Below are 16,700 nucleotides of genomic sequence, written 5' to 3' on the forward strand. Positions count from 1 at the left end.
TGTGTGCGTGTGGGTGGGAGGAAGGAGCAGAAATAAATAGGGAAGGTGAATCCTGGGCAAAAGGAGGACAAAGAGACTAACTGTACAGGTGTCTGTGCAGAAGAGATAAGAAGAGTTAGACTCGCTCCTATTCGTATAAAATACGTACTCGTCTTCTCTACACGGGAAAGAGAATTAAACAGATTGTCGCACACCAATAGTAAAATTTGCATCGAGCATCCCCCCCCCTCCCCCAGCATTGATCCCTCTAACTATTTTGGTACACGCCTCGCGCACCGCGGTAGTTTATTTCCAATAAGTAGCTTCTTTCTAGCAATTTCGTTCTTGCATAAGTAGTTCTCGCAGTGTGTCTTAATTGGCTTGCCCCGGGGTTCAGTGATGTGTTTCTTGGCTAATGGACGCACATCACTGTTTACAAGTTAGCGTCACGTTTGAACAATGACGATGACACGTAAGGAGAGAGGTTCCTATTCGTTCATGAAGGGCCGCGTAGTTCATAGCTCCGAAGTTCATTGATGTGTGGTTCATATCTGTGTGGTTCATAGCTGTGTAGTTCATAGCTGTTTGGTTCATAGCGTTGTAGTTCATAGCTGTTTGGCTCATAGCGTTGTAGTTCATAGCTGTGTAGTTCATAGCTGCTTGGTTCATAGCTGTGTAGTTCATAGCTGCTTGGTTCATAACTTGGCGGTTCATCGCTGTTGTTCAGAACAGCGCGGTATATAATAGTATACCGAGTCCGTGAACGCTCGTCAGAAATCTCTCAGGATCAGGGGCGAACAGATGGGTTGCCCCCTCCTTGCACACGTACGTCCTCTTTGTTTCTCCGCTTCTCCATCAACGCTCTCATCCGAACAAGGATGTGGCTGTGCGCAAAGAAACGCGTGCTTACGGCTGCCTCGGCTCTGTCAATCAGTTCCGCCTAAATATATCGCGCTTGTATTTTTCATGAAAGCCGCCTTTTGTCCGTCGTTGACGTTGTCTTCGTGACTATGCGTTCAGGTTAAAACGTTAATTAAGTAGCGGCTGTCGGTGTCACTTGCGTTGGTAGATCACAACTACAAGCAAACCGTCTGTACCCGGGGCCCTGTGCGCGCGTTTGACAGGCTACACGATTGGTGGTATGTATGCGATATAATATACGCTACTAATACATGAGGCCAAGTGTGAACGTGGAGAATTGTGCATCAAAACTGTTATATATCTGCACAGCGTATTAGAAGAAAAGCACAACTAACCTCTACACGCATCGTGATCATGATTTTTATTTCCGTTACACCCACTAATCGTGAAATGAGAAATAAACTTAAAAAGCAAAAAATCTTTTCTTAAAACTCGTCTGCCGAATAACTTAACTCTGGCGTCTGTCATTGACTGGTCCTACGCGGCCTGAGCTGTTCATTCTGAAGGTGTAGCCGCGCAAATTCGCCAGGCTAGCTTTCCAGCTAAGAATCACAGCTAAGAAAATGTTCTGTGTGATCGGTCGTCTTCCTCAAGTGATAATTATAATATATATTTATATATAAGGATCAATTATAATAACCAGTCAACGTTAGCAATGAATGTGTCTGAAGAGCAGATACCAAAAGCTTGCATATAAACAGGTTGTTGTGGTCGCTTAGCAAATTATCAATTGCACTCTTACTTACCACCGCCACGCCGCGACATTTGAAAGCGATTACAGCAGGTTTTGATGCCTGAAGTCATGTTTCTGCATCCATTGACGACGCAACTGACAGAATGCTAGTAGGAAGCGAATGTGTTGATGAGATAAAGTTCATACCGGTGTCATTTCGAGTAAAAGTTTTATTTTCAATTCCCCCCCCCCATTAAAATGAAATGAAAATAATCCGGATATGATGATGTAATCGCCTGCGGATGTTGCTAGACAACAATCTGATTACGGCGTTGACTGTTCAGCTACAATGAAAGCAACATTCGATTTTCACTACAAAGTAGGCATCCATCACATTTGACAACCGTTGACCATTCTCTATAGCAACGTCCACAACGACACCCAACGCTGATGATTACGTACAAGTGAGCTGACCACGAATCTAAATATCAGCCCCCAGCCTTCCCTTAAGCTAGCAGCGCACTTCACCATTTTCGTTGCTCGTACAGGCAATTTTCGTGGTCGGCAATTTTTGTGGCTGTTGCCGCGTCACAGCACACTTCACCACAAGTTGCCACCACGAGCAATTTTCGTGGTGAGAAATCAAACCGGTTTGATTCTCGGCAACTCGTGGTCACCACTAAATTTTGGTGGTGAGTGGTCGTTGCCGGCCCGCGCAGTTGCTGCCCGCTTTAGGACCTCCCCCCTCCAACCGTAAAATTTCGAACAGAAGACGTAACAAACGCCTAGGGGACACTGCAGCGTGGTATACATCACTCTATGATAAACTTCCCCCTTTCACATTACCCGCGGTCATTAAAGGTCAAGCCCTGTTATGCACATGTGCAAATGCGCCATGCGCTCTGCTAGACATGCCAATGCGCATGCGTGATGTAGAGGGCGTACGTTGGTTATAGGGGGATGTATCCCATGCTACATAAGCGTTGATTCGCGGTCGTATACGTGTTGAACAACAGTAGAGGGCGTCCATAGGCTGCAGGCCTGAATAAGCATCGAACAGAAATTAATTAAAAATACTCACACTGTTACTACACTTACAAAACATACACTTTATTCATGTTAAATAACTACAGATTTATGCTCTATGCTCCGCTCGAAACTTTTGCCAGCTCTATGATGCGAATTTCTGCAAAGTTGTCTGAACACATTTCATACACAAAAAACACCATCCGGTGACTGTGGCTACGCCACCTGACGGAATGTCACGAATACACAACAATAATAATTTTACTTCTAATGCTTTATCGACGTCCACGAGGCATCCACCTTGCGTGCATAATGCTAATTATTGCACTCTAGTGCCGAATTTCGGCGAAAAAAAATGCCAAAAAAGGCCGTTTCTAGAGACGAAATAGTGCATCGGTGAACAATCGCGGAAGCTTACTGTTATACGCCTCCTATAGCTGGTGTCTCTTTCTCCCTCCTTGCAAAGAGACCCGCATGACTGTCTTTTCAGTAAGAGTTTCACAAAACGATTTCGGGCATTGTTACATACAGGCGTTCTACGGCGCGGTACGATCGAATAAATTATAACACGAGTCAAAAATCAGCTACGCCAAAGAAATGAAGATTTTTCTATTGCGAAACAAAGTGAACTCGAGAGTGCTGTACCGGAAAGTTGGCTACGAATCGTCTGTGTGTGTACGTGGTGCATACCATCAGTAGGAGCCGCGGTGGGAGGTGAAATATGGGTGTTATACGATGAAGGATATGGGTCACTGGAGATGAAATGACTTGCAAACAAGAATGTCAAGCGTTGAATTTGTGAAATGCAAAAAAATGGAATGACTGAACCATTATTAAAAGCGATATAGTCTCTTGGTAACGATGTAGGGCAGGTCAAATAGGTCGTGGTGGTAATTCAAATTATGAATTGGCGATTTAGCTGAACTATAACGCAGTATAATTGCTCTAACATTAAACTGGGACGAGATAGTCTGTCTGCGCTGACAATTTTAAAACTCGATCAACATTAATAGTAATAGATGCTCATAAATTTGTCCTCACTACTTATATATCATATATAATTATTAAGTTTATATCAATTAATTAATTTATTATATTACTATATGTAATATATATTATATATATATACGTAGTGCGGCAAAATTGATACAACAGGCATGACATAGTAGGCGCAATACACAAAACATATACGCGTATTTTTACAGTACACTACACTTCCTTATAGACCTGGCGAACGCTGTAAAACGTTGCAGTTATAACACAATAGCGGCCTCTTTGTAGGGGTTACGTTAACAATCTTACCGCATCATTGGGTACGCGTAAGAGCTGCAATGCGGCTGTGACCAAGCCATAAAATCCACAATTTTTGATCTTACGTACATACGAGGTCTTGCCATATCTTTGTGTCAAACATTGAGACACGTGTATTCTACTGCTACTATTACAACCACTGCGTTATTACCTGGTTAACTATAACTACCTATCTATCTAACTAACTGATCATGAGTAATCGGAGATCAGCGATTGTTCAGTTACTGGTACTGACGGGGTATTGTTATAGAACATAACGAAAAGTGTTCTAATAAAACTGAATATATATATATATATATATATATATATATATATAAAAATAAATATATATATATATTATAGATATATATACGCGAATTTATGGCTCCATATTCGGTGCAGACAGTGTGCGTTTTATCGTGCGAACTCAGATCTGTTGATGTAACCCGTCAGCCGCTCAGTTCGCCTATAAAACTACATTGTTCTCGGATGAGTCGCTCGGTACGCCTATATGGCCCTCTCTCTGTAGCATCCTGGTCACAAATTCACGCTCACATGCCGCAGACAAACTCACGTCTCTGTGCGGGAATCGTCGACTGCTGTCGTGTCCACAGCGAGTTTGACTGTATGTCTATATACCGAACGATTCATACCTCTGCACACACTGAATAAACATGCGCGAGCGCGCCTAAACGGTAAAGGATTGCTGAACTAGATTTGTATAAATGTAAGAAAGATGGCGCATGATTCGTGTTTTAGTATTGCACGGTATATTTTTAATATAGGCATGTGTGCGTGTGTGTGTGTGTGTGTGTGTGTGTGTGTGTGTGTGTGTGTGTGTGTGTGTGTGTGTGTGTGTATGTGTGTGTTGTGTGTGTGTGTGTGTGTGTGGTGTGTGTGTGTGTGCGCGCGCGCGCGTGCGTGTGTGTTTTGTTTGTATGTAGTATGTTGTATGTATGTATGTATGTATGTATGTATGTATGTATGTATGTATGTATGTATTGTATGTATGTAGTGTATGTATGTATGTAATGTATGTATGTATGTATGTATGTATGTATGTATGTATGTATGTATGTATGTGTGTGTGTGTGTGTGTGTGTGTGTGTGTGTGTGTGGTGTGTGTGTGTGTGTTGTATGTATGTATGTATGTATGTATGTATGTATGTATGTGCGTGCGTGCGTCGTGCTGCGTGCGTGTGTGTGTGTGTGTGTGTGTGTGTGTGTGTGTGTGTGTATGTGTGTGTGTGTGTGTGAGTGTGGTGTGTGGTGTGTGTGTGTGGTGTTGTGTGTATGCGCGCGCGCGCGCGCGTGTGCCTGTGCGTGTGTGCGTGCGTGTGTTAGTAGCTATCAAGTGTTCTGCATTCTTCATAATATCATCAGCAGCAATATTATGGAATGCTTTATTATCTTTATATTAACCTCAGTAGCCCAATACTCCTAAAAGAAGAAAAACTAGTAAAAATGAAGGAGTCGATCTCTGCATATATGACTATACACCCAGAAAGAATGAAACCTGCATGCACACCAGCATAGAGAACACCTATGGGAAATCCTTTCTGCCTCTCAAATGAAACGCCGCAGCACGAGATTCTATTCGCATCGAATTTTCAAGGACAACGATTCTAGCTTTTCAAGCTCACGATAAACTCGTTGTATTTACTCTATAAGCTTTTAAGGCGAGATCGACGTTTGCTTTTGGCTCTCCATTGTCACGAGCAAATATTCTCACTCGAGTCGTCGGGGTTCGTGCGCCAATCGGCCTAGATACTCTGATTCTACCCCTCTATGGATGCAATATGGGTCACCGTAGCAGAAGGATTACAGACAGCCCACTAAGCCCACTAACATTCACGGACGAAGAAAGAATACGGAAGACATAGCAGCGTCACGTTGTGGGAAGTCCCAGCGGGTGTATGGGGGCGGGCGCACGAGTTGTGTGAATGAAAGAAGCATTTATGCATTTCGGTAAAACCAGACGATGATCGTATAGCGAATACGCGCATCTATACTATAAACCGAGTGACTCTGTGTGGGAATCGTACTTATTGTGCATGATCTACATACATACATACATAAACGTACATTAACGTATATTCGTGCACGAAACCTCATGCGCGCGCCTGCTTATGTATACTGCCCGTAGCAGTGGTGTCATAATTATAGACAGAGTCAAGGTATTATTAGCCCTTGACATAGTCTATAATACAGTATATATCATAACACTGCTGCGTCATAACATAGACATATATAGTCTATAATATAGTCGATATTATGACACTCCTGCCCATAGTACATTGTCGCCTCAGATTTTGGCCGTCTTCGTCGCAGGAAATCGAGCCACGTTTTTTGGCGCACAACGGCCAATATCAAGAGCTAATACATTGTATTATTCGCTCTTGCCAGTATCTCATAAACTCTGCGGTCACGTTCTAAGGCCCTGTTCAATTCTGGTTGTTTTTCAGTACGATGTAACAACCCAGAGGTGCCCGCCAATGGCATGGTAGAGTTCTCTAGCACAACATTCGATCCCGGAACAGAAGCAAAGTATGCGTGCGAAAAAGGATTTGACCTCCTTGGGATGGAAGCGCGACTTTGCCAAGCTGATGGTACCTGGTCAAACATGTCACCGCTATGTGGTACGTTCTGGTCACGAGTTCACTGTGTGATTTCGCTCTTGGACGGGAAATCATAAATTCATCGCCTGTTCTGTACACGCGTTTCATCATACTATTTTAAAACGAACGGGCTATCCTGCCCATTAGGGTGATAGATAAATGAACACAAGCATAAAGAAACGAACTCACCATTCGTATTCAGTATCGTCTCCGCTACGTACTATGCAATAATATTAGGAGTAACATAACAGATACGTTATTATATTACTCCGCATATGTTATTGATGTATCGATTTATTGATTGCTTAATTGATTGGTTAATTGGTTATTGGTTGAATAATTGTTTAATTGATTGATTGATTAATTAGTTGATTGGTGAATTAATTGCTTGATTGATTGATTGATCGATCGATCGATTCTAAAACATGTTACCAATTGTCTGACATTATTGTCGAATACCTATCACCTACACATCTCACTCTAAAAACGACGCAGCGCTGGAAGTGGGAAATGGAAAGCCAGCCATCCAGTCATCCACCAGCGACGGTAGAGGCGCGGCCTTAGCCAACGACGGCAGAAGAGAGCAGACGTTCAATAAAGGCTCGTGTTCGACGACCGACTGGCAGAACGCCCCCTGGTGGTCCGTCAATCTACTAATGAGCGTAGAAGTCACTGCCATCCGGATACTTAACGTAGCCGAGAACTGCTGTGGTAAGGGTGCCGTCATTTATCGTATATATCCACGTATTTACATTAAATAGTGAGCGATGTTTAATTAAACTGCACCCACTCCCTCTTATGATTACGTACTCTTATGATTGTTGGTTTTATGCGAGGAAATAAGGAAGGCCGTCCTCTCTGAGATGCAAATTATATATATATATATATATATATATATATATATATCATCTAATGCTTCCATTTTATCCAAGATACCGCAGCTGCAGGCTGATATCTAAGTTATTTTCTTTTTTTAATCGGGTCTCTTAGATGACCGTGCGTCCGTGACTGATGGCGGTGACTGCAGTTGATCGAGGCTATATACAAATATTGTTTTATATTCTGGGTGACAGCATTTATTTACTCTCTACGATTTCAGCCCACGGTGCAACCGTGGATATATTTTGTACGAAGCCGATTCGGGGACAATACGTGACAATACAGATTCTACCAGAGCCGAAAGAATACCAGATACTCAACCTATGTGAAGTATCTATTTTCGCGCTCAATGGTAAGTACGTGGACTCAGTAAAGCATGGCACTGTAACGCAAGAAACGCGAAGATGCACCACGCGCAAGCAGACATACCGACTGAAAGTTATTTGACAATGTAACCTGTTATTTTGGTGGTGATTAATCAATAGCAATTAAAAGCCAATTCGGGTTCCTATATGCGTGTATGCGTAAACGTGTAGGCCTACCTGTAACATTATCTGAAAAGGGAGTCCAATGAACTTTTTTGGAACATCTGATACTCTTTAGTCAGTGGATCGACCTTGAGTTGAAGTTGATTTTGAACTCAAACTTGAAGCCGATCAATCAACTTGATTGGAAAAAAATCCAGTCGAAATTGGAATTCGAAATTCATTCGAAAAAACTTTCCAGCGTGGGAAAGTGTTTGTTCTCTAGCGCTTATTTCCTCTACGGCCGTTTGCAGCGTTGGACAGAAGCAAATGTCCAGAACCGGGCGATCTGTTTGCACCGGTCCCCGCGTTAAGGGTGTTCGAGGACAAGTGCTATCTCTTCATCAACGACGGCGCGATGAGAAAGCCTTGGTCGGAGGCCAGGAGGCAGTGCATGACGTTCAACGGTAAACTGGCCGAAGTGCGAAGCAAAAAACTAGAAGGGTAAGAGACAACGTGCGAGCAAATTCTGGCAATCACTTGTAGTATACATGGATTGATTTGATTGATGATGTAGTTACGGTACGTTCTAGGAGTGTCTATTTTGTGTTCCTAATGGATAGATATTACAATTATAAATAAATAAATAAATAAATAAATAACTAGATAAATAAATAAACAAACAAATAAATAAATAAATAAATGAATAAATACATAAATAAATAAATAAAACCAATAAATAAACAAATAATACAAATTAATATCTACTTATTTATTTATCTATGTATATAATATGTAAGCTTAGTAATATGTTGTTCTTTGGTTAATTTCTCCATAGGTTCCTTGGTTTCCATTTGGATGCGATCACTAAGACTGCCGGGCGGGATTACTACTGGATTGGAGCAAAGAGATATAACACCACTAGCGACAAATGGATCTGGTCTAATGGTAAGCAGGAAATAATTACATTCCGCTTGTTATGCACTGGTCGTCAGCTAGATTTGGTAGCTGTTCCTATATGCATTGCCGTGCGTATTTCTCTTAATAAGCTATTATCTATTCTCATCTTGGCTTTGTTCATGCATGAATGCAGGTGCCACGATCCACAAAATTGTAATAAAAATATCCTGTCTTGAATTGATTGTGGAGTATGTATAGTCTGAACTGGGTTTGCATATACACATCATACTTATACCCTGCAAAAGCTACAGGTAGAGTTATAGATATAATCAGGAGTGAATGAAACAACAACAACAAAAACAACAAATCAACAAACAACAAAATAACAAACAGCTAAATTTGTTTTAAATTTACTTTTATAATAGAATCTCGCCATTGCTTTCCTAGCTTCAAGCTCTCGTAGTTTCTATCGGGGGTTTCCAAATCGCATACGTACGAGATGACTCACGTTCTTAAGACACTTACATCTATATCGTTAATTCGTATGGGTTGGGTTTTTCTTTATTCATTATTTACATCATATACGTCATTTATCTACATGTAACCTTTTCGCTCCCACACCTTACGTACCCGCCATGCTTGAGCCACTAAGAGAAAAGGTCGCAAAACCCGTCGTGCGTATCAAGTAAGAGACGTACGAAGAATAAAATTTATTCTTGCCCCATCTCCTCGCCGACATTACAGGCGATGCGGTGGTTAACATGACCTTCATTTACCAAATCTCATACGTACATGCATCTATTACATCCGTTATCAGTCATTTATCTTCCCGCAAACCTTTACACGCCCACACCTTATGTTTGAGCCACTTAAAGAAACGGTCGTAAAGCCCCTAGACATGCTAAGAATACGATTAATTCCTGCCCCCGGACACTAAAGGCGGTGCTGTGAACATGACCTTCTGGGGACCAGCGCAGCCGAATAACTTCCGCGGCAATCAGCACTGCGTGGGCTTCAACTGGATCAGCGCTTCCGAGGCGGGCCTGGAGGACTGGACGGAGGGCTGGTACTGGTACGACGTGCAGTGCGAGCGCAACCATTCCTTCATTTGTCAGTACGGTGAGTGTGTATATAGAGTGCATGGGCAGAATGGCTTCATTCGTGAACGTTAGAGGAAAATCGGAAATGTTATTCGAGACATTGGACGTCTAGTGACATCTGGATATCGTGAGAATTACAGTGGCAAGAAGATGAGGAGGCTAATATGAAAGATAGCAGATTGCACCGTATAAATATCGCTGTTGCAATGAGGGGAAACGAGAGTGATGGATAGAGAGGAGAAATGTGCATGCTTAATAAACGCACGCATACTCGCTAGCCCGTGTAGAGAACGAATTCTGTAGAAATATAAATGAGAATGTTATTTATTCAGAAAGCGTGCAACCGTCAGAGTATGGGCCTAGTTTTAGCTCACGTCTTATGCTCATAAGCTATTTTTTCAAAGGTGATTTCACACTGTGCCGCTCCAGTGGCGAGCTAGATCACCTTAATAAGAATGTCATTTTGTGAGTGATAAATGTTCATGTTACGATCTAGTTAATAGTTTATCCACGATTCGATACAAAGAGTAAAATAGCGTGCGTGCGCTCGAGCCGGTGGTTGGGCGGACGTTCGTGCATCGGTGTGTCCGTGCGTTCGTGCTTGTGGGCGTGCGTACGTGCGTGCGTGCGTGCGTGCGTGCGTGCGTGCGGGGGTGCGCGTGCGGGAGTGCGGGAGTGAGGGAGTGCGGGAGTGCAGGCGTGCATGCGTGATAACGAGAGATAGGAGACGATATATATATATACAGACAGAGAGAGAAAGAAAGAAAGAGAGAGAGAGAGAGAGAAAGAGAGAGAAAGAGAGAGCGAGAGAGAGAAAGAGAGAGGGATATTGAAACACGGGAGAATAAAGGGTGCGTTAGTGAGCAAAAGAAGAGAGTGCACGCGCCAACTGCTTAGCATTCCAATACGGACACCATTATCACATCAATTCCTTTTTAATTCTCTGCACAGATCCTGTGTCATGTAGTGTCCCTCCGATACCCGCTGGATCATTGCTCATCGTGCCTCCATCGCTTAATCAAGTCGGTTTTCAAATCGGAGATAAAATAGAGTACCGCTGTCAGCCCGGTCACGTGATGATGGGAGAACCAATCACCACGTGTTTGAAGACTGGACAGTGGAACGACCTGCGACGCTATTGTCTATGTGAGTTCAACATGATTTTACGTAGAAATGAGTGACGTTCTGTTATTGAATTCTGTGTGAATTCGTTATCCTATGTTGAACGTCCGTGCTGCTGTGCTGCTCGAAAGATTACCATGCAACACTATATGCGGTGCGCAAATGCGCGAATTTATGTTTACGAACAATTAAGCGACAGAACTTACTGAACTGTAGCTGTAACTGAAGTAAAGTAAACTATAAAAAATAACTAAAATATTATTTTATTGGAGGGTGCAAAACACTGAACAGCCGGTTATTCGTATAACATGCTCAAATGCGGAATCTTGACTCGCCACGTCAACTCTTTACAGACGAACTTACTTTTCAGCTTGCTTACTCTTATTTACAAAACCTTGCAGACGTGAACTGTGCGTTGCCCGCTACGCTACGCAACGGCCAGTTCATCTTGCTAGACAATGCGACGCACTACGGTGGACGCGTTGAGCGTAGATGCAAGCCGAACTACATGCTGGAGGGGCCAGCCGAAGGCATGTGTCTCGCAAACGGAACCTGGAGCGGTGCTGACGTAAAGTGCAAACGTAAGTGTAAACAGTTGTAGTATCGTTTACATCAACAATATAAATATATATATATATTTATGAGCGACACATATGTGCGAACATGCAACAGTATATATGAGGAGAATAACTTATTGGTTCGTTTACAACTATATCTGAAGAGGTCACGTTTATTTCATTCAGGCATGACAATTTGGATTGGATTTAGTACTCACGCACAATCACTCACACACGCACGCACTCGCGCGTATAAATAAATAAATAAATAAATAAATAAATAAATAAATAAATAATATATATATATATATACACGTGTGTGTGTGTGTGTGTGTGTGTGTGTGTGTGTGTGTGCTGTCACGCTACCCCCCCTGTCACCCTACCCCTGCTACCCTACCCCTGTCACCCTACCCAGGTCACCCTACCCCCGTCACCCTACCCTTGACACCCTACCCCGTCACTCTCCACTTCTGTCGCGCTACCACCAAACACTCTGACACCTGTTATGTACCCCGTTACCGCTATCCCTGTCACCGGCCTATCCCACCACTCCACTTCTGTCGCGCTACCCCCATCACTCTACCCCCGTACTGTAACCCCGCCTCCCTACCCCTGACACTCTACCTCTTACACTCTTACTAACCCCCCCGTCACTCCCTTCTTGTCGCGCTACCCCATCAATACTATCCCCAGTACGGGTAACAGCACCATCACCGGTAAGTCGGGCCCTCGTGGACGCGTTTCAAGTCAGGTTATCTTTGAACGCAGGTTATCTGAGGGCGCTCGTGTGCGCTGAGCGCGCGTGGCGAGCGCTGTGGGATGTCACGCACGCCGCGTGGTTCCGTGGTAAGCCGCCCCGTTTGTCGAACATGATAATGTCTTGAGCGAGGAGCAATGACTATACATAGCCTTCATCGTGGCCGGACGCGGTCCGCCGGGGAGAATAGAGAAGAGGGGAGAAGGTCATTCGAGGAAATGCATACAGATGACGCGGCTGGGGCAAGTAGTGAGCTGAAATTTCTGGGGGAGTCTATACAGTGAATTGCTAGGGAAAATGATAGAAAGGGTTAACTGGCGACAAAAGATAGAGGGATTCGCTAGAGCTAGTGAAGGGGTTACTGGAAGCAAGTTGCTAGGGCATGGGTACAGATAAGATGTGTTTGGGGAAATGAGATAGAATGAGCGTCGAATAAAGTGCACAGCTGATAAGTAACTGGAGGCGATAGGATAGAGAAGTCGAGAAAACAAAGATAAATGAGAGACAGTCGTAAAAGCTATATATGAAATGGAAACAAAAGCATGTGGGGCCATGTTTGGAACCATTCTGCAATGTTAAATATCATAAGTGCATATTAGAACCGCGCATAGCACTTCACTCGCTTTAGTTATAGTGGACCGATTTGCTATTCATCAAAGGCATTCGCGCATGCTCATCTGTCTACGCCACCTACGCTCGACACTTCCGCGATGCGGCTCCCGTCGTGACGAGTCCCTGAATGGCGGTCTCATGCCACGCGTACGGAGTCCGAACTAGCATCAAGGACGCCCCGCGCGTCATTGTTCAATTACTCGTGAGGCGGATACTTTTTAATATTCATTTATGGGCGGCCGACTCGGCAATTACAGGCTTCCACAGAACTTAAATTCGTCAATTATCAGAGCAAGAACAACGGGCTTGAGTAGATGCGTTGCTAGCTGTGCTGCTGGCAGGGGTCAGGTCTCCGGTAGTCGTCGTCCGTCTTAAGCCGCACGCTGCCGTCTCCAACGGCCATGTTATGAGATGATTCCTCATCTTTTGCGAAGGATGCTCGTGCGTTACGGAGGAATGTTCCGCTGTTAAATGACAGATCCGTGAACCGCCACTGGCAGCTACTGCGGTCGCGGTTGATGCTGTGTGCGGTGCTTGTAGTGGGGGTGAGGGTGGTGCGTGGCGCTGCCGCTTGTTGGTATCTGTGCTGTGTGCGGCCCCGCAGTCTCGACGACACGCTGCTGCCGCTTCTGCGTGCTGCTGCTACAACAACAACAAGCAACAGATCAACAACAAACAACAACAACTACTATACTACTGTTATCTACTAACATCTAATAATTGGTAATAATTAAGAGTGCTGCTGCTGATGCTGCTCACTGCTGTGCTCCGCCTCCTCCTCCCCTCCTCCTCTCCCTCCTCCTCCTCTCCTACTGATGCTGCGGCTGCTGCGTTACTGGTTACCAGCAGGAGAACACATTCACGGCGATTTCGGTGAACGGTGCGTTGATGGTCGGCATAGTCGAGTCGAGTACTAGCATGTTGGTGTTAGCGGCGTGGTTGCCGAGCGTGGCCGCGAGTGCATGATGACAAGATCGCTGATTCATCGCGGGTCCCTTGTGCCGCCGCTGCGACATAGATTAAGATCGGCGACACCGCACGCGATTAGTGCGATGGCAATGATGCAGCGAGTTACGCGCTGTCAGCTATAGTATAGCGGGCCGTCAATCCCCGATGTTGGCTACGCAGTGAGGCAGGAGGGTTGGATAGTAGTGCGTGTGTGTGGGTGTGTTGTGTGTGGTGTGGTGTGTGTGTGCGTGTGTGTGTGTGTGTGGGTGGTGTGTGTGTGGTTGTGTGTGTGTGTGGTGTGTGTGTGTGTGTGTGTGTGTGTGTGTGTGTGTGTGTGTGTGTGTGTGTGTGTGTGTGTGTTAGTTGCTGTGTATGTGTGTGTGTGTTGTGTGTGTGGTGTGGTGTGTTGTGTGTAGTGTGTGTGTGTGTACTGGGTGTAGTGTATCGTTCCCTACCTACAGCCTGCGTGCACGCACACTCACGCAACCCTGCGCGGCACGCACACTCACGTAACCATGCAGCGCACGCACACTCCACGTAACTATGGCACGCACGCACACTAACGGCAACCGATGCACGGCACGGCAGTACCACGCAACCATGCACCGCACCGCAACGCACGCAGTGAGAGAATAGGAGGAATGGAGCACTCGGGACTAATTACAAAGATAAATGTATCGCCTGCGGCTGGCATTGCTCGAGTTTGATTTATATATTGTCGACCACTACGAGAAAGGAAATAGTCGTAAGATTACGTCAACTAATGTGGTTATCCTATCGATGTGTGGTTATCGCCGCGCTGCTATCCTTACAACGAAACCCAAATGAAAACAGCTAATACCGTAATCACACATTTGACAGACACGACCGTCAAGTCGTACTCGCGGCACGCGCTGCACAGTGGCGCGCGCGCCGTGAAACGCACACCTCATGGCGACACAACGCGTACACTTCGAGAAATAATCAGACGAATGTAAATATACACGATGTACCCATCGAGAACACGCCACTACATGCATACATATATAAAAAGATACATAAGAAGCTGTGTAGTGTGGTGGTGTGTGTGTGTGTTGTGTGTGTGTGTGTGTGTGGTTGTGTTGTGTGTGTGTGCGCGCGCGGCAGCGCGAGACGCGCGCATCATGAATGTATACATTCGCAGTTATATGTACAGTGTTTGTGCGTGTGCACTGCATGTGTGTATGGATGCGCAGTGCGTGAATGTGTGCACGGGTTTTCCAAAAAGAAAAATGATAAAAAACATCATCGCAGTAGGTGAAATCCAGACAGAGGAGAGAGAGAGGCAGAGAATATGAGAGAGATATGAGAGCGGAGAGAGAGATGAGATAGAGAGAGAGAGAAGCCAGGGAAGTGGTGAGGAGAAGATTGGAGACACCGCCTGGGAGAGAAGAAGAGAGAGCGAGAGAGGGCAGAAAGAGAGAAAGAGAGAACGAGAAGCAGAAGAAAGAAAGAAAGAGAGAGAGAGAGAGAGCGAGAGCGATCGGAGAGAAAAATGTCTATAAGATAAAACGAATCGCATCAGAGTTAAATAGATTCACACGCTTTTCGTATTTGATAATAGAAATTACTTCAAACGAATTTGAAGTTATGTTCGGCGCTCCTTGCCCCTTACAATAACTCTGACTGCGTAACACTCCCAGACAAAAATCAGAGTAGACTGGCGAAGCAAAGTCCGAGATAGAACTCATTTTCTATAATGTGTTTAAATAATGTAAAAATTAGTTAACTAATAATGATAAATATTTCAAGCATAATACAAGATAATTATAATACATTATTAATTATTATTGTTTTTATGTATTATTAGCATTGTCGCAAAATATCACCAGCGCAATTCTGGGTTCGACAGTACAATATACATATTCTAATTGATGTTAATGTTTATCTAAAAACGTAACACGTGTTTTTGCCATTCGAGGAGCATATATATTGATAATAGATATCAGGTGTGATGCCTGTGAGCGGCTACTCAACACAGCCAATCCGTTATACTTCCGCCAGGGGCTATGCGGGGGCTATGTTTCACCGGCGTGGTTGTTTGAGTGTTGGTCGTTGTGTGTTGGTGGGTTGTGTAACAGTTCACTGAAAACACACAAATCCGCTATATAAACATCGCAACCGAAGGCTAAGGGCAAGCCACAGTCCTCCCCACCGCACGCGTCGCGACGATAATCCGATCCAATTAATTATGTTAATTAATGTGAAGTTAATGTAATTTAATTTTTCCACTTAGATGTAATTAATTAATTGAATAAAAAATTGACATTGAGAGAAGTTCAGACTGCCTTGGGCGGAGGTCCTGTGTCTCGCGAGTGCTCTATTCTCATTTAATAGATCAGGAACACCCTAAGTCGTCGACAAGACATATCGCATAATAATGTCGTGTGTAGCAGCAGACAGTAAATGAGTGCTGGTCTAGTATCACATGGGGGCGAGCGTATGCAGTTTCTCTATGATTAACTGTCACGCTAAAAATCAAGTCGTATACAATTTCTTTTCTGAAGTGTCTCTAATCATTCGTGAAGGAAAAAAGGTTATGACGTTCCAGCTACGTGAGGTAATCTATCTTTCTATAGATACGATTACCCTGAGTAAAGCGTAACTCATTTCTCATACTTATCTATTATATTTCTATTGAAGGAAACTCATATTAGTGTAGTGTCGAATAATCACAGTGATGCACCGCAGCGCGCATACACTCAGAGTACACGGCACGCATACATTACACACAGCACACACGCAATACATACACAAACATCACACACGACACACACCACACACACGACACACACAATACACGCACAGACATCCGACGCACGCGACGGCACGCACG

The 16,700-nt window shown here is 44.2% G+C and overlaps 1 protein-coding gene across 1 annotated transcript in view; it reads left to right on the top strand.

The window, feature by feature from the left end:
- Positions 1 to 4,444: 4,444 nt before the first annotated feature.
- Positions 4,445 to 16,700, top strand: part of LOC106810245 — a 17,566-nt gene continuing 5,310 nt past the window's right edge. The window contains exons 1-9 of the mRNA XM_014813536.1: positions 4,445 to 4,514; positions 6,355 to 6,528; positions 7,003 to 7,218; positions 7,607 to 7,738; positions 8,165 to 8,354; positions 8,689 to 8,798; positions 9,690 to 9,869; positions 10,802 to 10,996; positions 11,374 to 11,553. Of these exons, the coding sequence (XP_014669022.1) occupies positions 4,445 to 4,514; positions 6,355 to 6,528; positions 7,003 to 7,218; positions 7,607 to 7,738; positions 8,165 to 8,354; positions 8,689 to 8,798; positions 9,690 to 9,869; positions 10,802 to 10,996; positions 11,374 to 11,553 (1,447 nt within the window). The remainder of the gene's footprint in view (positions 4,515 to 6,354; positions 6,529 to 7,002; positions 7,219 to 7,606; positions 7,739 to 8,164; positions 8,355 to 8,688; positions 8,799 to 9,689; positions 9,870 to 10,801; positions 10,997 to 11,373; positions 11,554 to 16,700) is intronic.

Source organism: Priapulus caudatus, unplaced genomic scaffold (genome assembly GCF_000485595.1).
Source record: "Priapulus caudatus unplaced genomic scaffold, Priapulus_caudatus-5.0.1 Scaffold423, whole genome shotgun sequence".
Lineage (NCBI taxonomy): Eukaryota > Metazoa > Priapulida > Priapulimorpha > Priapulimorphida > Priapulidae > Priapulus > Priapulus caudatus.